Source organism: Ochotona princeps, chromosome 24 (assembly GCF_030435755.1).
Source record: "Ochotona princeps isolate mOchPri1 chromosome 24, mOchPri1.hap1, whole genome shotgun sequence".
In the NCBI taxonomy this organism is placed as follows: domain Eukaryota; kingdom Metazoa; phylum Chordata; class Mammalia; order Lagomorpha; family Ochotonidae; genus Ochotona; species Ochotona princeps.
Window position 1 is genome coordinate 27,073,039 of NC_080855.1, and position 27,081 is coordinate 27,100,119.

Genomic DNA, 27,081 nt, shown 5'->3' on the forward strand with positions numbered 1-27,081 from the left:
GGCCACATCTTAGTTGTCAGACGTGTCTTGTGGAACATGTCCAGCCTCTGGGGGAGAGAAGGCGGGATGCCTCAGCTGAGCTGCCTGGAGAATTCAGCCACCCCAAAAGGCCCTGCCTTGCACCCAGAGTTCCCAGAAAAAGAGGACACATTGCCATAGTTGGGGACACAGTGTGTTTTCTGCATTTGTCGGGGGACAAGGTTGGTGCTGTGGGTGTCCTTCTCAGCCCCCCTTGGTTGTCCTGCTGGCTAGCCCGAGGTTCGGACAGAGCATGGTATAGTTAGCCTATGGTCGCCCAGGCACAGCCCTTCTGTGCCCAGGTCTCTGCCTGTAGTCTCATGAAGGCCACCCCCATTTGGGTCACCCCGATCTTAGCAAAAGAACATCCTTGTCCATGGCGATGGAGCCAGCCACCACAGAACCATGGGCCTGGTTGTGGGGGACACGTGGAAGTGTGGCACATGTCCCTTGAGTGCACCAAGTGGCAGTTCTGGGTGGTGGTTCTGAGTCTGTGTCATGGTCCTCAGGTGTTCCTGCTGCAGCCCCCTCCTCAGTGTGCCTTGTTAGAGTACCTAGTTTACAGCTGAGGAGATTGAGTTCAGAACCTGGGCTCTTCACCACCATGCCCAGAAACAGGCCCAGGACCCTGCTGGCCAGGTGCACCGCTCAGGCTCCCACCTCTCCTCCCCAATGTATGTATTGCTCTAAAGTGCTGCCACTGCCACCTCTGTGCCCTTTATCCTCCAAGCTACTGTGCTCCAGCCCCCAGGATTGACTCGCTTTGCAGCGCTCCACGCTGCAGAGCTCTCAAGTCACAAGGCCTTCCTGGCAAGGGCGCGCCTGCTTGGTCCCATGACTGCCCCTTGCACTTCTCAGATTCCCACCCACGCTCTGCCCCAAGGCCAGCCCTGGGCGGGCCTCCCCTCTGGCTGGCACTTGTGCGCTAGGCCCTGGTTGGTCAGGCCCGTGGCCTGATTTCTGTGACTGTCAAGGTCAACAGAGGCACCGCCCCACTGACGTCTCGGGCCGCGCCCTGTGCAGCAAACACAGACAAGGCTCTGCTCATGGTGCTGCACTCGCTCTGCCAGGCCCTCCTCCAGCGAGGCCCACTCCAAAGTGACATCTGGCCCAGGCCCCAGTTCCTTGTTGCCTGGCTTGGTGGCCTAAACACATTTCTTTCTTTCTTTTTTTTTTAATTAATTTATTTTTATTGGAAAGGCAGATTTACAAAGAAAAGGAGAAACAGAAAGATCTTCCATCCGCTGCTTCACTCCAAATGGCTGCAATGGCCAGAGCTGAGCTGGCCCAAAGCCAGGAACTTCTTCCAGGTCTCCCATGTGGGTGCAGGAGCCCAAGCACTTGGGCCGCCCTTTGCTGCTTTCTCAGGCCACAAGCAGGGAGCTGGATGGGAAGTGGAGCAGCTGGAACACAAACTGCACCCATATGGGATGATGGTGCTTACAGGTGAAAGATGAGCCGTTGAGCCATGGCACCAGGCCCTGGACACATTTCTTAAGTCCCTCTCTGAACTTGAGAAAGGCACACATGAGGACAGTGCAGGGAGGAGACAAGCCTGCCACCAGGCCCAGGAGCTGTGGGATTCCAGCAGTTAGATCTGCCGTGGTGGTTCCCTCCACATAGACAGACAGGACTATGGGACGAGCAAACAGGCAGCTCTTTAAGCGGGTTTGAGGTTCTGACTTTGCAGGATCAGCTGCTCAGTTCCGTGCATGCACCTGACATTCCTAAGTTGTACCCTTAACAACAGTTCCAACAGAGGAGGCTGCACTTGGTTCCTCCCTACCTGGAAGTTCCACCTGAGGCCTGGGAAAGCCAGGGGACAAGCCTGGAAGAAAGGGTGTTAAGGGACCTACATTGATTTTCAGAAGGCAGAGAGAGAAGACAGGTGACTTAATACTGGACTCAAGTCATATCAGGAGTGTGGAGTGGCAAGAGAGTAGGAGGGAAGAAGGCTTAGGGTGGGGACCATGTAACTTGCATGCTTATGGCTCTCAAGGACCAGCAGGGGATGGGCACTGGCTGGGCACCACAGCCAAGTAGGTGGCTGGCCGGAAGAGCATCAGCATGGGGACCCAAGCCCTGAAAAGTTGTGATGCTCCCTAAGGGACCGGGGGTGAGGGAGAGGAAAAGGAAGTGAAAACCCAGCAAATACAGTGACCCTGACATGAGCAGTCACCTAGGAGGGAGCCTCCCTGGGTGAGGAGGCAGGAAGGGCCTAGCAGGTGCAGGGTCTGAAAGGAAGGGTCGGGGCGCTACATGGATAGTACCTCATCCTTGTATGTACAGTTCAGGTGCAATTAATCCGACAGCCACCTTCTCCTTAGGGAGAGCCCCAGAAGTGCAATATCCTAGTTCGTTGGCAAGCAACACTGTTTTTGCACTAGGTTTATGGTTAGCATGTTCAGCTGAGAGCCAAAGCTCTGTTTTCTTACTGGGTGTTTCTGTTAGGAAAGAGCCAGGAAAGCCAATAGCAGCTGTTCATTAAGCCATGGGATCCCCGGCACCTCTCAGCCTAACTTGGGGACACATACATTGACAAGTGCCATCTTCAGTGGTAACACAAAAGGCTCAGGATGGTTGAGACTTGCCGCTTAGCATTGCATGCCTTTGGCATGCCTGCAGTCGGACTGGCTGCTGGCTACACCCTTACAGCCACCCAAACCACTTGCTAAAACAGCTCACAGCCCACCAGTAGGGTGAGGAGGAAGTCTTTGAAATGGAATATTCACTCTCCTGCTGGCCTGCCTGGTGTTTAGGGCACAGGATGGCCCTAACGTTAAGGAGCTCTATCAGGTCAAGATGAGGGTATGTATCCAGTTTTAATTCCCACTGGTGGAGGAGGGAGTGGTACAGAAAGCAGAGGGTTCCCGGAGCCAGGCGTGGCATCTCCCACCAAGAGTTTGTGTCCCGATGGCAAAACATGGACTGACGTTAGCCTGAGTTGGAATGCCAGGCTAACATCTCCCAACCATGGAACCCTGCATGCCCCCATCTCCCTGGGCCACCATTTCCCATTCGTGGAGTGACAGTGCTGGGCACCCCTCTGGGTAGACACGCAGCTATTTCCCTGCCCATCAAGCAGGTCTTTTGAACACCTGCTCTGAGTGGGCCCTGTCAGGGATGTGCCTACCGCATGTGGCTGAATCTGCACCTTGCACTGTATCAACTGCGTCCCTGACTTACTGCCATGACCTGCCAATAACCTTGGGTCTTTCCCATGTAAACTGGACCCCCCCAGCCCAAGTCAGCCCCTGGGCCATGCAAGGAGGATCCTTGTGAGCGAGGCAGAGGTGGGCGTATGTGTTCGTCTTGATTTGCAGGACCCTTGACTTGGCCCGACCAATAGTTATTGTTTTGTTTTGTTTTGTTTTTTTTAAAGATTTATTTATTTTTATTGGAAAGTCAGATATACACAGAGGAGGAGGGACAGAGAGGAAGATCTTCCGTTCGATGATTCACTCCCCAAGTGACCACAATGGCCAGTGCTGCGCCAATCCGAAGCAATGAGTCAGGAATTTCCTCCAGGTCTCCCATGCAGGTGCAGGGTCCCAAGGCTTTGGGCTGTGATTGACTGCTTTCCCAGGCCACAAGCAGGAAGCTGAATGGGAAGTGGAGCCGCCAGGATTAGAACCGGTGCCCATATGGGATCCTGGTGCTCAATATGAGGACTTTAGCCGGTAGGCCACAGCACTGGACCCCCGGCCAAGAGCGTTTTGCAGGCTATGTTGAAGGGTGAAGCAGGGGTGGTAGAGGATGAGACCCCTCCAGATGGTGAGGATTCCCCCCACCTACCTAACATCTCAGTTTCAATACCAAGGGAGGATAGAGTAACCTAGGGGACTTCCTCACCTTTCCCCATGCCAACTGTGGCTCACACAGGCTGCCTTGGTGGCATCGCCATGCCTCCCCCAGGCACACACTCCTGTGTACCCTTGACCTGCTGCTTCATACTCCCTACATCCGTTGGCATCCAGGTGTGCATTGTTCAACACACTGGAGTGAAGCTTTGCTTGGCTGCCCTCCCAGGAGCCTTCAAGGCCAGGGTCCCTGCACCCCACCTCACCCAGGGACCAGGCCACCCCTCCTCAACTTCCCCAGAGACGTCAGCTCCCCTGTAGCTCTCAGCTGGTCCGTGTCCATGGCAAGGATCAGCACCATTGCTTGTCGACTCACTTCTTCTGGGGGGAGTTCTCACCAAGGAGGCTGGGTTTAAACCAAAGACCACCAATGGTCTCCCCTACTTTCTCTGCTCCAAGAGTCTTCCACTTTAAGATGCAGTCTGGGCAGGGGCCTGAATGTCCGCTCTCACTGGTTCAAATGCCCATGGGGCAGGCGCTGTCAGCACTGGCTTTGGCCGTCTCCCCAGTCCTCAGCCACTTCACAGTGTGGCTGTCCCTGTCATCGCAGTCAAGGACACTTCCAAAGGACAAGCAGTGCACTTGTCACTCATGGGCTGTCCTCCCTCTTCCTGTGTCCCACAAGAAGAAGCTGTGCAGGCGTGGCGGCGGTGGGGGGAGTGGGGGGGAGGTGGCCCTCACTGCAGGGCTGCCAACAGCCTGCAGCCAGGAGCATGGCCCCGTGTTTCTCACGGTCTGCCTCCTTGGGCACGGGACAGAGGCATCAGGAAGCAGGTGATATCACAAGGAGCAAATCTGGGGGCTGGACTGCAAAACTTCAGACTCAGTGGCAGCTGAAGCAGTAGGTGACTCCACAGCACTCCTCTGGCTCGTGGGCTCCCCTCATGCTGTCCCAGCTGCCCGCAGGTGGCTAAATTTAGTTATCAGTGCCACATGCTAACTCATTCCAGCTGCGTCTCAGTGCCCATTCAGCTGCTCCAGGGCCTGGTTTTCTTTTCTTTTCTTTTTTTTTTTTCTTTTTCATCTGAACCAGCACCTTGTTGGTGCTGAGTGTTTAGGGATAAGCTCCAAAGTACCCAGGGGTACCCACGGTACACAAGACAACTGTGTCCACGGACTTAGAAACTGAATGCCAAGTACGAGGCCCTGGAGAGACTATGGGCTGCAAATGAGACTTCTCGGGCCAGATGGGTCCCTGGTTCTTTGAGCCACCAGCCTTGGACATTGCTGGACTCTCCCCTCCAGAGCTCCCAGGGGTCCTCCAGCCTAGGGTCCAAGCCAGGGCAACAGGGCCACCCTAGCAACTGTCACCAAGGAGGCTCCTCCATTGGACTAAGACTGTCCTTTCTTAGGCACCAGGCGCTCCATCAGCGATATTCGATGACCACTTGACTGTGAGTTTGGCTCTGCTTCTAGTCCAGCTTCCTGCTTATACACACCCTGGGAGGGAACAGTTGGTTACTTGAGTACTTGGGTCTCTACCACCCCTGTGGGAGACTCAGAGTTTTCTAGCTCTTTGCTTCAGCCTGGCCCAATCCCAGTCACTGAAGGTTGGATGGGAGTTGTGTGTGTGTGTGTGTGTGTGTGTGTTCTGTCTACCTTCCAATAAAACAAAATAAAATTTGAAAAAAAGAAATATCTTGGCTAGTCAAAGAGACCAGGAAATCATGTCTGCATGTTGTGTCCCCCTGCAGAGCTGTGGGGAATCTTAATGTAACAGGGTCCAGCTGGTCATCCAGGGAGGCAAGCACTTGAGGCAGGTGGTGTGACTTCAGACAAACTTGCAACAGCCTAACTGGAAGTACACCAGCTTCTTCTCCCTAGACAGGGAATTTCCCTGCAGTCTGAATAGCTGAGCAGTTAGCCTGATCTAGAAGAGTCTCCCACTTTAAGATGCACTCTCCCTGTCCCTACCATACTAGGTACGTGGCCGCCTTTCCCGACAGCCAGCTCTAAACTCCATGTGGGGCAGAGAGGGTGGGAAGAGATGGGCCCAGCCAGCCACCCCAGGAGTCAGGTGAAGCAGGATGGCCAGGCTCCCCAGGAAGAGGACAGGTGGCCAGCAGCCCATTAGAAGGCCTCCATCAGTCTACGGGCATAGCATACATAGCCAGAGTTGCCCAGGGCTGCCAGCCCCTCCTCCTGCAGCTAAAAGTTTGGGCAAGTCCCTGGGCACTCTCTCGTGTGTCTCTGTGAGTTCTTTCTTAATAATCAGTGGACAGGGCCCAGCACGGTGGCCTAGTGGCTAAAGTCCTCACATTGAGCACCAGGATCCCATATGGGCACCTGTTCTATTCCCGGCAGCCCCGTTTCCCATCTAGCTCCCTGCTTGTGGCCTGGGAAAGCAGTCGAGGACGACCCAAAGCTTTGGGACCCTGTACCCGCATGGGAGACCTGGAAGAAGCTCCTGATTCCTGGCTTCGGATCAGCTGAGTTCTGGCCATTGTGGTCACTTAGAGAGTAAATCATCGGACAGAAGATCTTCCTCTCTGTCCCTCCTCCTCTGTGTATATCTGACTTTGCAATAAAAATAAATAAATCTTTTAAGAAAATAAATAATCAGTGGACAGACACCTACAGTCGCACACACCTCTGCATGAGACCCAAAACAGCCAGCCTCTCCCTGTTCATCTCAGCCAGTGCGGGTGTACCTTACAGAATGCCCAGGTGGCACCTTGCAGTGTTGTGTGCCCAGGGTCTCACTACTATTCCCCACCCACTGAGTTTTGTCTCCATCATGACTGTAAGGCCAGGACAAGCTGTGGGTCAGCCACTTCTGCGGGAGTCCCATATGCCACACACCTCCCCAGATGTGAGAACTGACAAGATCTCCAGAAAGGGGTGGCATTCCCATTTTACCCGTGGGTAAGCAGAGGCTCACAGAGCTTGGGTAACTTGCCCTGGCACCACTGTCCTCAGGTGAGCACAGGGGTGACCATGCTCACCATCCAGTAGAAAATGCTAATTCGCAGGAGCAGTGGTTTCCTTACAGGCAGAGGGTGGGGAGGGACCACCCACCTCCTCTGGCACACCCCAGCCGTGGTCTGGGCTCCCCCCTCCATGCCTGGCCCCACCAGCCAGAAACACCAGCACGGCCATCTACAGCGTTGCCTGGGGAAGGGTTAAATGTGTCGCCATCAGCCTAGCCCACTGCACAGGAGTGGCACTGCCAACTTGCATTTCTGGAAACACTTAAGAGCAGGGAAAAGAGCCACAACACAGTGTGTGATGTAGACAGAGAATGGCCAGAGTGTCTAATCCGCCGTTTGCCCATGAGAATTAGTCCCGGGAGTAATCCTACAATAAAATCTTCTTGGTCTATGAGAATAGAAAGAAATTGAATCAAAAGACTCTATTTCCACTCGTATTTATTCAGTCTGGGAAATGCAGTGGGCCGGAGCGTGAGGATCAGCAGGGGATTCCTTGCTCCTAGCGTTAAATTACTGTCATAATCGCTCAATTATTTCTTCCTTGTACTGTTTAAAATAAAAATCCATCACATTCTATGTTTTGATTTTTTTCTTCTTCTTCTTCTCCCCCAGCATTTATTAGGTTGAGTGTTTAGGAAAATCAATTATCGTCAGTCAGGCATGAATTGATGAATGTTCTTGGAATAATTGTCAGTTGTTAAGCTGAACGCACTTTTCTCTCTCTCGCCCCTTTCCGTTTCCTTCAGAGGGCAGAAGTGGCTCAGAGAGAAGCAGAGACCCTGAGGGAGCAGCTCTCGTCGGCCAACCACTCCCTCCAGCTGGCCTCACAGATCCAAAAGGCGCCAGATGTGGTGGGTAGCCATGTGGCCGCGTGGGACTCTGCACCCCTGGGTGGCACTCCTCCCTCCACACCCACCCTGCTTGCTGGGGACGGAGCACTTCTCATGCCTTGGGGCTGCAACTTGTGCAAGTCACAGACCAGGCTCCACTGGTCATTGCCCCCGGCTCCACTGTCATCGCCACATCCAGCCAGTGGGCACCAAGGTGGAGGCTGGCGAGACTGCTGCAAAGAGAGAGAGCTGACTCCTGGCTGTGGGTACAGGTCCCCGAGGTGGCCTACCCAGGGGCAGAGGAGTGAAGGTGGGGTCATGGAGAGGGGTGTCACTCTGGTGGATGGCTCCTTCAGGGAGGAGGACCAGGAGTTAGGATGGCCACAGAGGTAACGAGGTGGCAGCTGGTAGCCAGGACCTCCCCTGAGGATGCCCGCCAGAGCAAAGTACAAATCTCACTCCTCCAGCTCCTGGGTTTTCTGAAAATTCCCCCAAAACAGCTCCTAGATGCTGCTTCCCCAGCCTGAGCAAGATGGGATTTCAAGCAACTGGTTCACGGACGCTTACCCTCCAGCTTCAACCATGGCCGTCGCCATGATGACAATGTCATGGCTGACAGCCTGGTGTGGGAGCCAGGCCCCACTGGGATCCTGACCCCTAGCTCTGCCATGTCTCCGCTAGTGACCTGGAACAAGTAACTGAGCCTTGCCAAACCTCAGCTTACCCATCTGCAAAAAGGGGACTTGCAAATTAGGAACAGAGGGTATAGCCTGAAGCCTGAAAACCCCAGCAAAGCTCACCACTGCCGCCTCCTCTGCTTGGCACCTTCCTGTTGACCCCCTGACTTCTAGGCCCCCGTTTACCCATTTGGCAAAAGAACCAGTGATCCTGAATCCAGGCCTTGCCACACTCCTAGCTCCAGGGAGTACTGGCAGGGGCAGATGTCCTGGGGGCTCACAAGGACCCCTGAGATCTTGCTGTGTACCAGGTCCCCCGACAGTCCCAGGAGAACCCTGAACACTGGGCCTGGCTCTCTGTAGGAGGGGTTGCAGCTGAACAAGTTCATGTCTCCATTTGATGGCCGTCATTTCACCTGTTCCATGAAGCAGGGCTTATTAACATGAATGAGAGAGCAGAAGCTCCAGAAGCACAGACACTAGGCCACCATGCCTGGCCCTTTTAATTTTTTTTTTTTAATTTTTCTTTATTTTTATTGGGAGTCAGATTTACAGAGAGAGAAGGAGAGACAAAAATCTTCCATCCGCTGGTTCACTCCCCAAGTAGCTGTAACGGCAGGAGCTGAGCTGATCGAAAGGGAGCCAGGAGCTTCTGCCAAATCTCCCACACAGGTGCAGGGCTTTGGACTATCCTCCACTGCTGTCCTAGGCCACAAGCAGGGAGCTATATGGGAAGTAGAACAGTTGGGATACTAACTGGTACCCATACAGGATCCCGGTGCATGCAAGGTGAGGACTTATGCCACTAGGCTACCATGCCGGGCTCGTCGCTTACTTTCATTAATTAAAAATATATAGATGTTTACTTGTGAGACAGGGACCGAGAGTTTCCATGTGTTGATTCAGTCTCCGGATGCCCACAACAGCCCAAGACTAAAGAGCTGAAACCGGGAGACAGGAGCTCAATCCAGGTCTCCCTTCGGAGTGACAGACACCAATGATGAGCCATCACCAGAGCCTCCCAAGGCATGCACTAGCACAAGACTGGAGGCAGAATCCCCAGCCAAGTGCCACACCTAGGCACTCAGAGACGAGCTCCAGGCATCTCTGCCATTGTCTGAATCACTGGGCTGGAAGCTTGCACAAGGATCCTACTTTGAGAAGTGGATTTTAATCATTCTCCTTCAACATTCCACACAGAGGTGACTTGAGTACTTCAGGATGTAGAAGAAAGATCTCCATGTAAGGAGTTTGATTTGAATGGAAACATCCCCGTATTACCATCCCTGGGCACTGGTCCAATGCCAGGTGGACTGGGTACAACACCATGGCTGAGGTGGGGGCAGGGAGGGAAGTCCAGGACTGGACTCTCCCTTGGTCATGCCAAAGAAGCCCCTCATTCGCTTGAGTGTGCATAGGACTGCCAAGCTCTATGTTTGGATGGAGAAATCTGGCCCTGCCCCATCCCGTTGCAACCCAAACTTTGTAGGTGGAAATGAATGTTTTTGCAGGTAGAGTGAGTGGTGGGTCCAAGGGGTGCTGTTTACCTGGCACTCATTCAGCCTTCCAAAGTGACTGCCAGGGGCTCCCCTTTGCGGATATACCAACCCTTGCATACATGCTTGGTGAATTTCAGCACCAGCCAGCTGAGAAACAAACCCAGGAGACTGGGCCAGCTCTGGCAGAACTTGACACAGACAGGAGAGTCTGCCAACAGAGTGACAGTGGCCCCACCCTACCCATCAGGTGTCTGGGTGGAAGCAATGATTGCAGAAGGTGACCGTCCCATGGAGCACCTGTCCTGAGCTTGGCACCTCAGGCAGGAATGGAGGCTTCAGTGTCCTTTCACAGAGAAGGAACCAGGCTCAGTAGTCAAGTAGCCTACACAGGTTATCGTCCAGCTACCACAGGAGTCGCCACCTTCCCTTTGGGCACGGGACATGGAGGAGATCTGAGGCTGTGCATGTGGATGACTGTGAGCTTGGAGCTGTGACCCCACACAACCAGCCATCTCTCTAAACCTTGTTGAGCAGTGAACCCATCTACAAGTGAAAACAGCAGAAGATGCAGCCAGTGTGGTAGTGGCAGAAGCAGAGGTGACAATGGAGACGAAGTGACACCAAGGTGCAGTCCCTCATCTCGCCCAGTGCCGTCAGCAGACCCACAGGAAGCACCCCAGACCCCAAGTGCTTGCCTCCCAGCACGGCCCTGGCTCACAGGCACCTTGTGGACACTCACCTGTTGTTCTAAGTCTGACACGAAGATGGCGACAGGACAAGATGGCGGTGTTGCCAGACTCAGCTGCTGGGCGCCCCAGGAGGATGCAGGAGTTGGCTGTGCAGCTCTGGGCATTTCACACAATGCAGCTGGAGCAAGTGGGTGGAATTCACCCTTGGTGACACTCATTTGGTTGTCAACTGAAGCCTTGGTCTTTCCCAGTGTTTTCTCTGCTGCACATGCCCACAAGCTGTCAGCCTGCTGCTGAGGTCCCCAAGCTCCTGTGAAGATTGGGATGCCCCTGCCAGTCCTGGCAGCCTGGAACTATGCAAATTTCCACCCAGGAGACAGGCTTGTGGACAATCCCCACCTACCTCCCTGCCAGTGTTGGGGCAATGGGTTCTGAACTTGCACTTGAGATCTAGTCCTCAGCCTATGGCTCAGAGCACAGACTTCATCCCCCGCCCACGTGGCCACCACAAGCCCAGGCACCTCCCACTGCCCATGAAACCTTCACCATCAGCATCCTGCTCCCTTATAAGGTGGCCTCAGCTTTGGCATGCCTTCTCCCCAGCTCCCTGCAACTTCTGGGGCTGAACCTCACCCAGTTGCCCACCCTAAGATAGAGTCGCTCCCCTCTGCAGATCTTACCAGTCTCTCCTGGCTGCTCTCCACATGGTCCCTGCTGGCCCAGGAGACTCCTAACTTGCCACATTGCCCGGAGGACTCAGCTGAAGGCTCCCCCAGGCTCCCAATGTTGAGCCGGCCAATGTTCTCCCTGAGAGTGCTGGGTTCCCCAACTCCGCAGGTGAAAGATGCTTCCATGTTTGTCATTTCTGGTCTCATGGACTGACAGTGTTGTAAAGGACAGCAAGAGTGCCCCCGCAGCACCAGCAGCTGTACTGGCCATGAAAAACTGCTCTGGGTAGCCTATGCCTTGTATTTGGGGTTCACCAGGGTCACTCCCATGCCCACCCCCAGAGATGAGCAGGGGTGACCAGCCGATTGTGCAATATCGCACAAGTTAGAAGAACAGATAGATGTTAGCAGTCTCAGATGGTAAAGGTGTTAAGTTTGCAGACAGAAAATGAAAAACATAGGACTTGCTGGCCCCAGAGGTGATAGCCCCACAGTGGGCACAGCGTACGTGGCCTGGCCCAGCTGCACACCTGGGCAGAAACATCCATCAAGGCACGAAATGGCATGCCTGGGGAGACTGGGTGCAGGGCTGAGGATGCGGTGCCCACTCTGCACTGTGAGCCACCCCCTGCACCTGCTGTGAGGGAGACCCTTTGCGGAGCTCAGGACCCCTCCCCCCATCCCTGTCAGTGTAGCCCCTAAATGTAGTTCCCTCTGGAATTGTCTGGGAGCCTGGGTTACTGGAGCATGGCTCTGCTTGAGCTGCTGGGAAGTGGAGTTACCGCTTCTCTTTTTGAGCACCTTTTACATGTTTTGCATCATAAATGTTGGGGAAGGAGAGTTAAGGGAGAAGTTTTGTCTGTTTTTTAATGTATCATTCGAAGGGGTTCTTCTACCTCTCCTTAGCTCCCTCAGGGAATTAATGGCTCTCAACTCCTGGATAATGTCATTGAGGGGCTGAAGGCCACTGGGGTAGAAATCTGAGTGACTTGGTGGCCACCCAGGGGCTGTCCACGGGCCCACTCGCATCCCTGTCATCAGCACCCCTTGCCATTTTGTACCTCTGACTTGGTGGCTCCTCTGTGGTCCTCACCTCCACCTCACACTCTTTTCCTTACTAAGAAGTGTGTTTGCCGCACCTCACCCACCCTACCCGTCCCCATGAGGTTGTAAGACCCATGAGGACAGGGCCTCTGTCCCTTGTGTTCATAGTCCTGTGCATCTGGCACCTGCCAGGTGCCAGAGCCCAGAGGGTATGCCCTCTGTCCAGCCATCCAGGGAGCACCCTGAAGTCATCAAGACTCTGCCCTGCAGTACCCACCCTCATGACCCCGAACACCTGCCCCCAGTGCAGTTTTGTCATCTGTCTTGTTCTCTGTAGGAGCAGGCCATAGAGGTGCTGACCCGCTCCAGCCTAGAAGTTGAGTTGGCCGCCAAGGAGCGGGAGACGGCCCAACTGGCGGAGGACGTGCAGAGACTCCAAGCCAGCCTCACCAAGCTGCGCGAGAACTCAGCCAGCCAGATCTCCCAGCTCGAGCAGCAGCTGAGCGCCAAGAACAGCACACTCAAAGTAAGGGCGCAAGCACAGTATGGGGACACGGGTGGGACGTACACACGCACACTCCACCTGCCAAGAGATGATAGCGAGCTCTGCAGCCCTCAGCTTCTGTCGAGTGGTCCCAGAACCCGACAGGAGCAAGGCAACTGGTTTTGAATATTGTTAGCTCTTGTGTGAAACATTACTATATACTGGCTTACTTATCTGAGAGACAGAGCTCCCATCCTCTGGTTCATTCCCCAAATGTCCAGGATGGCACGAACTCCAAGCCACAGGTTCGTGGTTGTCAGAGCCAGAAGGATTTAAGAGGCGTCTATACCTGTGGCGACAGGGCCAGCAGAGAATCCCCTGCTGTGCCCAAGGGCACCCACATAGGGCTTTCTGCTCCCATCCAATGGCACTGCAGAACATATTGTCTAGTGAATACCACGCAGCAAGGTGAGGTGTAAAATTTAACGAAAACTACAATTGAAAAAATTTCTTATATAAAATTATTCTAGAATGTAGTTAGGCCCACTGTTATTTTTTTTTAATTGTTCTTTAAGTTGTATTGATTTATTTTGAAAGCCGGAATTAGAGGGAGAGAGCAGATCTGTCTGCTGGTTCTTGCCCCAGATTAGCTGCAATGGCCAGGGTTGGGCTGGGCTGGAACCAGGAGCTTCATCCAGGTGTTCCATGTGAGCAGCAGGGACCCAGATACCTAAGCCATCTTCTGCTGCTGCTATTCCCAAGCTGTTAGCTGGGAGCTGGATTGGAAGTGGAACAGCCAGGACTGCAGCCAGCACTTGTGTAGGGTGCCAGCGTCACCCACTACACCCCAGCACAGGCCCCACCTTCTTCTTGACTCTAACCAGGTTCGACCTGGCACTTGGTTTTCAGGAGGCCTGGAAATGCCAGGATGGCAGCAGCTCCCACAGCTCGCCCTTGCCAACTTCCTCTCATGCTCTTAGGTGTGGATTTCCTCCAGCTTTTGGGAAACTGGTGGGTACCTGCTCACATCTGTCATGGACCGTGGCATTTCTCTCTCCGGCATTTCCTACTCCCACCACCTTGTCCCGGGGAGTGCTGGACTCATTTGGAACTTGGAGATTCACTCTGGTGTGTTCCCACGGTCGCCCTGGCTGACCCTGGTGAGGGCATTTTTAGCGGCTGAACTCGCCGTTCTCCCCTTTGTCACAGCCAAAGCGCACACCACAGATGCACCCTGCGCGTGTGGCGCCTGCAGACCTAGCGTTTGTTATTACAGAGAAATTTCTTCTAGAACAGTTAAGGCTTTAATGTTTGCCTTTACACCCCCCCCCAAAAAAAAGAATCACACATTCACAAATTAATGTCCTTTCACCGTATCTGGGGGGAATTCTTTAATACGATGCAGTTAATGAAACAACCCAGCAATGCTGCTCCCAAAATCATTGCTCCCTTATCTTCACCTGATCTGATAATCAAAACGTGTCCTCTTGCAACCAGACTTCCCTGGTCCAATTCCCTTAACCCCTTGTCAGCCGGAGCTGGGGAGGTCTCTGCCTGACACCGGCCCTGTGCCAGAGGAAGAAGGTGGATTGAATACAATACCTCAGGCCCCCCCCCCCTTTTTTCTTTTTTCCTAGCAGCATCTCCAAGCTAGGCAGGAGCACAGTCATTTGGCAAATGTCTAGTGAATGAGCCCTTAGTGTCCAGTGGCAGTGGCCGTGGGCAGTTCCATCCCGCAGCGGTGGTCGCTGGGAACCAGCTTAGAACCACTTCCTCCTAAACAAGGAGCCACTTGGGCCTCATCTTCCTTTCCTTTCTTCCTCTTCTCTCCCCAGCCCATCCCTGCTCCCCTCTCAACCATGTTCTTGGGCTGTGCTTTTCAGCTTTTGGGGGGTGGTGGAGAGTAGGGGAGCTGGCAGCAGCAGGGGAGGTAGGGCAGTGGGCACAGCATGCCACTTCCAGCTCAGGTGCCAATGGCTTGGCCATGAACCCTTGTCAGTGAGTGCTTAGCTCTGTATTTTCAATTACAGTACCTTGGGGAAAGAGTATCTCCCTCTTCCACCAGTGTGACCCAGAGCCCCACCTACTTTGGGGCTGGCGTAGATTCGCCTCAAACTCTGAAATGCTCCGTCTTTTGCCACAGACCTCTCTGTCTCTCATGAACTCTGTCACTCTGCACATTTCCCCTACTCCTTCAGCCCAGGGTTCCACTTTTTGAGCCAAGTTCAAGGTGAGCACATCACCATTCACATCATGCCATGCACCTGCCAATCCCTAAGCAGACATCAGAGCAGGCTGCAGCATGGGGCTGCTCCCTCCCACCCGATCAGACAGGTCCCCCGACACAGCCGTACTGGTAGAAATGATTTTGTGTTGGTAATTGATGGGAGTAAGCCGATGGCCAGGACAAGGCTGCCGTTTTTGATAACTCTGGTCTGCTGTGGGAGCACTGGGATGCCAAGGCAGTGTGATTAGGCAGTCACCTGCATTATACTCGCAATAAGCACAGAAAATAGAGCTCCAGTGGCTTCCGTTGAGAACAGTAGGTGAGCTAAGAGAATGCAAGCTCCCAGGGGGAGAAATTAGGTTCTTCTAAAGATGCTTTAAAAATCAGTGCTTTCCACTGGTGGCGGGACACGTGTGTTAGCGTCACCCAGGGGTCCTCTTCCAAGCTGTGCAGGCTTCCACACATCCTCACCCCCCCATGGTGCAGGTAGGTCCAGCTGGGCCTAGACTGTGTCTCTTGGGCACAGAGCAGGAAAACAGCCTACAAACAGCTTCTCTAGACGCATTCTGTGCCTCTCGGCTGGCCTCCTTGATTATATAACAGCCTGTGCCATGCAACCCAGGCCTGAGCCTGCCGCTGCCTCCCCTGTCTTCCATGCCCTGGGTCTTAGCCCAGGCCACCCCTCCATGTCCCACAGGGCACTTACTGTATGGTTGGGCAGGAGGGAAGCACCCTCTGCAGAGAAGGTCGGCCTAGCTCCAGGCCTAATATCAAGTTCCTCCACAGCACCCTGCAGCCCACATGAGTTGGGCAGGAGGGGGGTGTCTCACCTCCAGAATGATGCCAGCAAGCTGAAATAGCAAATGCCCCGAGTCCCAGGGAGCCCAGGGCACAAAGCTACACTGGCATTATCTGGGTTGGGTCCCAAAGGCACTGCAAGCACTGATTTCAGGAGCAGGAGAGATGGGGGGAGTGAGGAGCAAGCACGGTCCTGGTGTCCCAGCAGAGGCACACTTGGTGCAGGACCCCCAGGGGGGCTTCCCTGCGCACATCTCAGGGTGGAGGCGACCTCTGGCTAGCAGCAGAGGTCATGACCAGTTTTGTCACTTCGCTGAAGCTGGTTGGTGAGACTGGAAAGGCTTACAGAGAGTTTGTTGCTCCAGCCATCGCTGGCAAATCCCCCTGACAGGATGCTCTTGCCTGGTTACCTGGTGACCACCTCTGCCTGCAGGCAGGTCCCAGTGTCTGGTATCCATGGCTGACCGTGACATGCGGTGTACAGGTATTCAAAAATTTAAGCCAAGTCCTTGCTGGTCTGAGGAGCTGTGCCTGGGTTCCAGCAGGGTCCCAGCTTCTGAGGTTGAAGGTGGCTGTCAGGCAGATACACTGAGTCAACCTCCCAAGCCTTTGCAATCTAGTTTGTGGTCAGTTGGGTGGGCAGGAGCCTGCATTTCAGGGAGAAAGGTCCATGCTCCCCAACAAGTTTACTCGCTGTGAGGCCCTATGAACCAGTAGAAAAGGGAGTGCATGCTGCCCAGACCTGGACCCAGAGATGCGCTCCTGGAGCCGAGAGGCCTGACAGCCATAGCCCAGCCTGAGCCAGCAGGTCTTCAGACAGCGCTGCTGAGAGCCCACATGAACTGTCCACATGAACCGTAGGCGCCCTCAATGCCCGTAGGCCATCTGCATGTCTCTGTGTTGCAGAGATCCCTTTGCTGGCATCTTGAGGGCACCAGGGGCCTCACTTGGAAGTTTTCTTGCACTAAATACCTCGTTGGCTACAGGCCAAAATGCATGCCTTGTTTTGTCTTGTTCCGTTTAAAACGGAGCTTCCACTGCTGGCTGCTTTATTCCCACAAATACATGTAACAGCCAAGATAGGGCCAGGCCAAAGCTGGGAGCCAGAAACTCTGCCCCAGCCACCCAGAGGGGTGGCAGGAAACCAACTACATGAACCATCACCTGGTGTCAGAAGCTCAGCCAGATACTGAGACTTTTTGGATAGGCAGAGTTGGGGTTGAAGAGAGAGCAGTAGGAAGAAGAATCTTCCGTCTGTTGGTTCAGTCCCCAAAACTGATTGCAATAGCCAGGGCTGGGCTGGACTGAAGTGAGAAGTCAGGACAGCCAGAAATTCCATCCATGTGAGTGGCAGGGCCCAAGCACTTGGACCTCCTGCACTGCTCTCCCAGGTACGTTAGCAGGGAGCTGGATCAGCAGCAAAGCAGCAGGGACTCAAACCTGCGCTCTGATATGGGTTGCTCACTTCACTGGCAGCTTAACCTCCTACACCAGGTTGCCAGGCCCAAATGCAGTTGTCTTCAGTAGACCAAACACCCGCTCCTAGTACTTGAGTTTTAGATTAAATGTCTGCATTAAGAATCAGCCATGAGTTTAGGAACTCCAAGCAGATCATCCTTGTAGCAGTTCAGGAACAGCTGGGGAGCATCTCCTGGGCTCTTGGAAACAGATATGCTCTCTCCACCTGTGCTGCAAGACAACAGTGTTTGAGGGATGCCTGGAAGCCCCCACTGGCCCCTTCCTCATGTCCCCTCACCACTGGTTCCCCATTGGTTCTGAGTCTCCCCATTTTTCAGCTGAGTAATATAAGGCCCTGTCAGGTTAAGCCCACCATCAAGTTCACAGCCAGTCAGGCCAGGAGAGGGCTGGCAGCCAGGCATCTGACACCTGACATTTTCAACCTTCCTGATGAAGCCCAGATATGTTCCTCAGACAGGTACATTTTCCAATCCCCAATATCCACTGCCATGGCCCGGGCTGTGGGGCCACCGATGTGATTTTCACAGTGGGCTCTGTCCTAGCTAATAGAGGACCACAGAGCCTCCCTCAGGAGAAGCCATTCACAGCCAGTGTCACCTACCAGGGCATGGTAGGACAGTACCAGCCACAACTTGACTCTTTGATGACCATACCTCATGCATGGCTACCTCACAAAAGCCTTCGGCCCCTCCACCCTGCCACTGCGCCCATTCTGCAGACTGACAAAGTGAAGTCCCATCCAAAGTTAGCCTCTGTGTCCACCGCAGAGCCAGCATCTGTCAAGCAGCAGGTCCAGGCCTGACCCTACCCACAGGACTCTGCCAGCTCGCTGAATGCAGGTTCCCAGTGCCAAGTGCACTCAGGGTCTGTGTTGCAAGCACCCCCATGAGTGAGCATTTTCTTCCTCTGGGCAGACAGCTGTGTGTACAGAAGCATGTGCTGTGATCATCAAGTCAGGCCACACATGAGCTGCTAAAGGCATGTGCAGGATCCAGCTATGGGCAGAAATAAGCAGGAGTGACCAAAAGGAGCTCCTGGAGAGCCACAGACCTCCTCCTGCAATGAGCGTTTTCGGCATCTGGGGCCAGCGTAGAATCCCCACGTCAGTGACCCAGAGCTGCCCACGTCAGGCCAACTATCTGCTTTGCACAGCCATAGAAGCATCCATGCCACTGACTCGGAAATGGGAAATCTATTCACTTTGCCCCCGGGCACCCAGTTCTCAGTGACCAGTGAGGACTCTGGGTTCGGGCCCTTGGCCTTGAGCTGGGCTGTACCAGGCTCTGCCTATCTTCCCTGGAGGTCACGATGCATGCGTGTCATGGCATCTGCAGTGCTGGGCATCCCCACAGCATGTTCCCACTCGAGCTCCACAAAGGCAGAATGGCCATGAGGTACTTCCTGCCAGGGGACCACTAGGAAGGGCAGGTGAAACTGCCTCTGGACCAGTGTTACCACACTCTGTGATTTGGACTGAGATGCCGTTATCACATGTAAAGTCAGCTCCAGCAATCTTCCAAACAAAGCAGGTGGAGCCATTTTCTGCAATAAAAAGTCAGCAAGAAATCACCAGCCAGGGCACCACAAGATGGGCTGGATGGCAAGTGCCACCCGCTGTCACGGGGCAAACAGGCAAGAGTTCACACAGGCCCCGGGCCAGTGGGCCACATGGGAATCTCCTCGCCACATTGTGGACTGTTCCTAGCTTAAAACCACAGTCTCAATTGTGCTGGTCAAGCAGAGCCTAGCAGGCACCAGCTGATGGGCAGATGCCCAGGATTCAGGAAAGCCAGTTTGTTCACTTCTGGCTTGAAGATATGCTGACTGCCTCAGTTTCCCCAGGGGATTCCCTCTGGAGGAAGTCAGAAGCAAAGTGGGCCTAGCAGGAAGCCAGTAGCCCTGCCTAGCCAGAGGCCCTGTGAGCCACAGACAGCCTTCTTGCAGGTCCTCCAGGAGTTCCAAGCTGAGCCAAGCACCTTAGAGCATCGTCATGCTTGGGAACCAACTGTGCTTGCAGAAGTCCCATCCATAGCCAGGCCACCTCTGCTCCCACAACCTTGCCTGCCATCCAGGGGTCCCTGCCTACACATGATTTATTTCCCCCCATTAGCTGCCGAAGCTGTCCCACAAAGAACCTGCAGTCCGCAGGACCCCCACCAAAGGGGTCTTGCAGCCACCAGCCAACTTAGCCAGCTAAATTTTAGTGCAAAACCCCTCTGTGCTGCTTTTGACATGCTGGGAGCCCTTCCCTTTCTTCCATGAGCTGCTTCATGGTATTTCACACAGAACAGATGCTTCCCCATTCCGTTGGCCAGTTTGGAAAGCAGCTTTCTCCTGTAGCCATCATGTCAGGTAGCCACGCATATTGTCACCAGACTCCAGCTGCCAGTGCAGGTTTGCTGGCCCTATCAAGGGGGTAGCAAGATGCAGTCAGGGAAAAGACTTGGCACTGTACCCCAGCCTGTGGTCACCCACAGCCACTCATAAGATGCCTCTATTTGCGCTCTGTTTGCAGCAACTGGAAGAAAAACTCAAAGGCCAGGCTGACTATGAAGAGGTGAAGAAAGAGCTCAAGTAAGTACACAGCTGCCTGCTGCCCTGTGCTGGCCAGGGATGGGGGCTGCCTCCTGACAGGTGGGCCAGGGCAGTGTGCCCCATGCAGTCTCATGCTCCCCTGTGTAGGCCAGGCCTGGCGGGGAGCACCTGCTGACAGGTGGGCCAGGGCAGTGTCCCCCATGTGGTTCCACATTCCCCCATGTTGTAGATGTTTGCACCGAGACCTGTCACAGAACTCTTCCAACTTCTCATAGAACTCTATGTGTGTGAAGTATAGAGCGGGGCACTTGCCTTCTGAGCTCAGCTCTCCGTGTCAGTCCCCCAGCCCACAGAGTGCAGCAGAGGGAAGCAACCACGCCATCACCTCCTCCCAGCTCCATCCTACAGTGTCAACGCTCACAATCTCATGCTTCCCTGGCCCAGCTCCCAGCCTGGACCTCCTTCTGTTCCCTGGTGTCTGTCTTCCCAAGTTCAAGGAAGCAAACTCCCAGCTCATAGGCTACCCCTCTCCCCAGCCTGCAGCCCCCATCAGCTTTCTCCACCGAGCATACAGCTGCCCCTTGACCTTCTGCCTTCAGTCTCATCCTGGCTTCCCTTCCGCTCTGGGTGGTCAAGACGCGGCCAGAGGAAGTTGCTGCAGTGTCGCACTCCAGCTCCCCCACACAGCATTCGTTGTACAGAGGGCCCGTCCCCATCTCCGTCACTCTCCTCCACCCCCAGCTGCACCCGCAGTTCTCTTTCTGCAGACACCTGTAGCCCCTGCTCAGGATGGAGTCCTTCCCTCTGGCCTCAGCTATTTTCTATCATGCTCTGAGCTGAGAAAATGGCCCTTGGGCAAACTCCATGGCCATAGGACCCCTCCTGCCTTCCCAGCGAGGACTCTCTTCTGTCCACACTGTGCTTTTCTGCCACACAGGCTCAGACCCTCCACAAACTCCATTCTCACCAGCCCACTGCCAGTGAGGGGCGTTCGCTTCCACCTGATGGACCCACACCTGCCTCCCCCTCTTGTCCTCCCTGTAAAAAGAAGAAATTGGGTTTCACGTTTTAAGGTGAAGAACTGTCTTTAAGACCTTGGCTTGGGCCCCTCCCTTGGGTCCTGGGCCTTGGTCCCATCCTCCTCCTCACTCTCCGTGTTCCCCAGGAGCTGAGATCAGATCTGGGCGATATCCTGCCCTGTCTGCCACCACCAGTGCCTGCCCTGCCTTGCTGGGGCTGTGCTGTGACAGGGCCCTCATCTTTGAACCTGTGCCGCTTACAAGTTACCATCGTTGACCAATGCATGTTTCCTAGACCAGGGGAAACCTGCCTTCTTATCCCTCTAGATACAATTAATCTTTAATGACAAGATCCCAAAGGACACAGCAAACGAGCCGCAGGAGTGTGGCTGCAGACACAGGGAGGCATGCCACCATCCCAAGCTTGCCCCAGAGGGCTTTGGTTTGCTTCCTTCTGTGCCTTTCATTCCTCTGTTAGTTTCCCTCATCAGGATCGTCACAGGGATCACAAACTCCAAGGCACGGGTTCCAACCAGCATGAGATACAGAGGGTGACCCTAACGTCCCAGGGCTAGCAGCCCTGGCCGCTGATGGCTCGGGCCCCACACCTCGTGCCATGTTGGCAACACTTTGTGGTCCTAAGGATGTACAAAGCCCCCAGGGACGCTAGGAAAGTCTGTGTCACAGCCTATCCCCGCTGAGCCCCATGCAGGCCTCAGGAGGAATCCTTGTGACTCCTCCTGGCCACGCAGCCTCTCTGATCAGCTCTCCTGAGAAAAGGGAAGTCCACAGCCAACGAAACGTGAAAAGCTGAACCTGTTGGGGCTGCATTCACCCAGTCCTTGGCTTGCTCAGACAGCCTCAGGGATGGCCCATCCCCATGCAGAAGCCAGCCGGGGAGATGTCCCACCCTCCCTATGCTTGGGGCTGCATGCCCCTTGTGGCTGAGCCATCCAAGGTGGGCCATTGCTCTGTGCCCAGCTGCCCCAGGGTCCCAGGCAGGTGCCAAGGCTGTGGGGAGCTCCTGTGTTTCTTAACTTGCTCATTACAGTTCCGTCCTCTCCTGGACCATGTAAACACAGCCACTCACAGTGATGTCAGTGCAGTGTGACTGTATTCAACCTCAGGGATTCGGTTCCAAGCAGATCCAGTGTGTGTGACTCCAGATGGAGTGATTTACATGCTCGGCAGGAAGCCTTGCCAGCCAACTGCTCACTGCATACCAGTTATTGCAGAGCCACCATCAGATGACAGGACCAGGGCCTGGGAGATGGTTGCAGTGGTCTGGCCCTCCATTTCCGGAGAACAGAGACTTCTCGTGTCTGTGCTGATGGGTGAGGCTGTAAGTGAAGGGTGCCACACAGGCAGTAACCCCTGTGTCTTTATCTTTCAGTATCCTGAAGTCGATGGAGTTTGCGCCATCAGAGGGAGCTGGGACGCAGGTATGCAGTCTTGTCCCTTCACTGTCAGCACTGGCATCACCAGCATTGTGGCCACTGTGGTGCCTCAAGATCACAGCTTCTCCAGGAACATGGAACCGAGAGAGCGCGAATCGCCTCTTCTCAAAAGCCAAGAAGTCAGTGTCCTTGAAGTGGTAGCTCAGTGTAAACCATGACTGTGCTTGCGCCAGTCCTAGGAACATAACCGGTGAACCAAGCCTTGGGTCAGCCAAAACTGGTCTGGCTCAGGGCCTTTGGAGTAGGGTGATCAGGCACCCAGCCACCTGGTGGCTGATTGGAGGTATGTTCTGAGCAGGGGCTGGCACAGGGGCTGTGGTATCTCTGAGACTGGCAAGAGGAAAAATCCGTTACCTTCCCAACAGCCCCTGGCTTCCAAATGGGGTGCAGATTGAGACCACTTGAGATTGGGCACAAAATCGAGACTCATTAACTACCTAGAAGGTTTGCAAGAAGTAAAGAAGAGAAGGGATCCCAGCGGGCATAAACTCTGCCTCAGAGGCGCCTGCAAGCTTAGCACATGGGTACTAGCTGTCACCCCTGAAGGAATTCAGCTCTGTGTAACAGGTGTCACAGGTACACAGAAGGCCTGGGTGGAGGAGTGGGCGGACAGGGCTCCAAGGGGGCACATGGAGAACCGGCCCACGGTGAGCTCCACTCTCCCCCTTCCAGGACTCGGCCAAGCCCCTGGAGGTGCTGCTACTGGAGAAGAACCGGTCGCTACAATCGGAGAACGCCGCCCTGCGCAACTCCAACAGTGACCTGAGCGGTAGGTGCATAGGGTCCCACGTGGGGCTCTCGCTCGCTTCACTTCCAGGGCTCACGGAAGAGGAAGACGAACCGTGAGTGTGGGCAGATGCATGGTGGGAGCGTCGCCGTGACTAACGAGCGTCTGGTCTTCTCCTCTTCCTCCTCACTGCTGTCCCCCACCCTGCTCGCCCTGCTGAAACCCGGCGACAAGATGCGTGGCGCCGCAGTGCCGTCTGTAGAGGTCGGCAAGGGGGTGGGTGTTGTCTGCGCGCCCGCCAGGGGCAGCTGGAGGATGGTGTAGCTTCTCGGATCTTCGCCTCAGTTGTGTGCAAACAGGCCAGGTGCAGGCAGGCACAAGCGTGGCCTCCTGCTGGTTGTGTGTCTGGGGGCTGCTTAGAAAGGCTTAGTGGCGCTTCTCTTCCTGGGTCAGGTTTTCCTGGGGGATGCGTCCCCATCCTTAGCCTTCCTTTGCTCATCCCAAAACGGTGGTGTCACTGACTGTGCTTCGGGTTTTGGCCACTTGGCAAACCGCGTCCTGATGTCTTGGGCTCCGATAATGTTGCGGTCGGTTTTCACACGCGCGTGTGCGCCTTCGATCAAACGACTCGGTGCGGTGCCTGCGCCTCAGAGCACGTGGTGGGGCGTGCACCCACGGGTCTCCAAATGTCAGTGTTTGCTGCTCTTCGGGCAAGGGGGCCCACCACCTGTCGGACTCCCCTCCTGTGTGTGTCACCAGCTCCTTGTCACTCACGCTAGGAGTTTGAGTCTTTGTCGAGGGGATTCTCCGGGCTGCAACGTACAAGAAAGGTGCAAACAGGAATGCATGTGGCTTGTCTGGGGGGCCTCGTTTGGCTGACTTTAACAAATTCAATCGAAAAAACAAACCAACACACTGCATTTGGCCCTGGTACAATCCGCACTTTTTTTGTTCTTTCCATTCCCTTCCGTGGGGGCACACTTTGCATTTTGGTCTTGGTTTTTTTTTCCCTTGGGAATTATCCCCCATAATGCATTCTGTTTGCCCTTCCTTGTAGGGTCAGCCAGGAGAAAAGGGAAAGACCAGCCGGACAGTCGGCGCCCGGGACCTTTGCCGGCCTCCCCTCCCTCCCAGTTGCCCCGCAACACGGGGGAGCAGGCTTCCAATACTAATGGTACACACCAGTTCTCACCAGCGGGGTTAAGTCAAGACTTTTTCAGCTCGTCCCTGGCAAGCCCCAGCCTACCCCTGGCTTCTACAGGAAAATTTGCACTAAACTCTCTCCTCCAGCGACAGCTAATGCAGTCCTTCTACTCCAAGGCCATGCAGGAAGCAGGCGGCACAAGCGTGATTTTTCCAACAGGTCCATACAGCACAAACTCCATACCTTCCCAAAGCCCAATACAACCAAGCCCAGATGTAAATGGCATGGCCCCGTCTCCCAGCCAGTCAGAGAGCGCTGGGAGCGCCTCCGAGGGCGAGGAGATGGACACTGCAGAAATCGCCCGACAGGTCAAAGAGCAGCTCATCAAGCACAATATCGGCCAGCGCATTTTCGGACATTACGTCTTGGGACTGTCGCAAGGGTCCGTGAGCGAGATTCTGGCCCGGCCCAAGCCCTGGAATAAACTGACCGTGCGCGGCAAGGAGCCGTTCCACAAGATGAAGCAATTCCTCTCCGACGAGCAGAACATCCTGGCTCTTCGCAGCATCCAAGGCAGACAAAGAGGTGAGAGACATCTCCGCAGTGGCCTGGTGCTGGCGGGGGGAACCTGTGTGTGTATGCGCGTGTGTGGCTGCGTGGCTGTGTGCGCACGCGCACATGTGTGTGCCTGTGTGATGAAACATCCGCACATCACATCAGCTATGATTCTGTCCAGTGGCCACTATGTCTAGAGTTTCAGGGGGCGGCCAAGCGCGAGTTAAACTGTTAGGTTGGGGACATCCGACCTCAGTAACTTGGCCTGATACCTTGTACTTCGCGACCTCGGTCCTCACACGCCCTGCTTTGGACTGGAGGGAATTAATGGAACACACCACCTGCCAGTATGGTGGGCGTCCACTGCTCTGGTCAGTCCCAGGCGCTGCTGGCCTCATGCTGGAAAGGGCCTTTGAATACCCCGCAGCCCCATAGCAGCAGCAGCAGTGGCACTGGCTGGGCTCTGTCCTCTGGAGTGGGGAGGGGAGAGCACAGCAGGGCCCTGGACCTCACCTCTCCTGCGAGGTCACCTCCCCTGCAGTGTTAGCCACTTGTTTAGCACCATGAGCAAAAACCTGCCCTGAGTTAACAACAGGAAAGTAGCAATCCATCAGCCTTCCTCCTTACAACACCTTCCACACCAAGGTAGACAACAGGTCACATCTGGGACTTAGAGATCTCCTTCCCTCTTGTAGAAGCAGGGGCTCCTGCTGCTAAACCAACAGCGCTAGAGAGAGGTGGTTTGTCAGACGCGCCTGAAATTGAGACTGCTGTGACACAGGCTGGTTGGTGCACATGTCGTTGTGTCCATGGAGCACAGGCCCTTGGCGACCACATTCACTGACTGAGTGATTCATGTGCATTCCGTGCTGGGCTGTGGGCAGTTGACTGGCAAGCAGTCCTCCCTCCATTCGACCCTCTGATAAACCTTGACAGCGGAGCCATGTCAGCCAGGGAGGGGCCTCGCAGAAGTTTCTCTCTAACTCCCGATCTGCCCACAGAAGCCCTGAGCCCTCTCTTTTAGCGGCAGGTGGCTCAGATTTCATGTCACACAGCCCATGTCGTCAACACCACCATCCCCTGATTGTTTTGTTCTTACCACACTTGTTTTTCAACAGAGAATCCAGGCCAGAGCCTGAACAGACTATTTCAGGAAGTACCGAAACGAAGAAATGGGTCTGAAGGTATGTCGCAGGCAGGCGTTTTTCCTTGCGATCTGTAGCCTAGGAAGCAGCATGTCCTTAAAGCTGTGATATTTGGGTTACAACTGCGCAGTGTGTTTCTGGCCTGGAACCTGATTGGAAAAACAGAGCTAGTAAGTATAAAACAAGGCACGGGTTCAGAGGCGCCCAGCCCCTTCCCCCTGAGCCTCCCGCCCTCTACTGAGTGCGGAGCGCACACGAGGCGCCCCTCAGAGTAGCACCCCCCTAGACTCACATCCTAAAGCCCTTCCAGAGTCAAGTGATGCTTTGCCCGCTGATCCCAGAAGCAGGTGAGGGAATGGCGCTTGTTGCTGGGAGAACAGTCAGATGATTGAGTGAAATCAGGTAACCGCTGCTGCCTCTTCCTAACTCCGAACCCTGTCAAAAGTCCCGCCACACGGAATGATCCCACCCATAACCCATATTCGTGGGAGCCTCAGCGAGCCAGCTGCCGCCAGCCACCTTCCACCTTCCTTCCTCCAGCACTACGGTGGGCTGGATCTTAAGTGGCCTTACACAGCAGACCTTAGCACAGTTAAAAGCGGAAAAAGTCTGGGCGGCTTCCAGGGAGCACTAGGGCCAGTCCCTGGGCTGTGGCGGCTTCCATGCGTCCACACATGTGGCAGATTTGTAAGGCCTTGCTACCACGTACTGGCTGGCTGTCTGTCAGGACACACTCGGTTCTGGGGAATTCCGCACAGGCTTCTCTTCTGGTTCCTAGATGTCAAAGAGACAGCAGGTGGCAACAGAGCCGCACAGTTTAAGGGAAGGCTTGTGCCCCCTCCCCTGTGCGTCTGAGTGAGTGACAGAGCAAGAGCCCCTGCCCTTTGCCCTACTTCCCTTCTGGGTTCCTGCATCCATCCGGGATCCTAGCCTCCAATGAATGAACAGGACTCGAACACAGGCTGCAGCTGTGGATGGAGCTGCTCTTAGATGCTCTTGGAAAGCAGTGCCTTTGCATCCTCTGTGTCATCTTTCCCTGGGCGAACCGATTTGTCCTCCCTGGTACTAAGCCACCGGGACTGTCTAGCTCCGGTCAATGCGAGCAGCGCTCGCCAGACAGGAAGCCCATCCTGCGTGGGCCAGGGACTGGTACACCTGTGAAGCAGAGGCCAGAGGAGGCCACGCCCACCTCCTCCCAGCGCTCGACTCAGGGCTTTTTATCAGAGCAACAGCTGCGTGCGGCACTGGTCCCTTATTCCACGTTTGGGTTTGAGGTCATCGCTATAACTTTCTCCC

The 27,081-nt window shown here is 54.8% G+C and overlaps 1 protein-coding gene across 10 annotated transcripts in view; it reads left to right on the forward strand.

Annotated features, from left to right (window-relative positions):
• The window catches only part of CUX1 (cut like homeobox 1), a 298,816-nt gene that overhangs the window by 217,237 nt on the left and 54,498 nt on the right, over positions 1–27,081 (forward strand). For 2 of the 10 annotated variants that reach the window (XM_058681024.1, XM_058681021.1), the window contains exons 10-16: positions 7,555–7,659; positions 12,553–12,741; positions 19,719–19,777; positions 22,151–22,199; positions 22,887–22,983; positions 23,999–24,670; positions 25,759–25,824. In XM_058681024.1, the coding sequence (XP_058537007.1) occupies positions 7,555–7,659; positions 12,553–12,741; positions 19,719–19,777; positions 22,151–22,199; positions 22,887–22,983; positions 23,999–24,670; positions 25,759–25,824 (1,237 nt within the window). The remainder of the gene's footprint in view (positions 1–7,554; positions 7,660–12,552; positions 12,742–19,718; positions 19,778–22,150; positions 22,200–22,886; positions 22,984–23,998; positions 24,671–25,758; positions 25,825–27,081) is intronic. The other 8 variants (XM_058681025.1, XM_058681022.1, XM_004586968.2 and 5 more) reach the window with 5 other exon arrangements.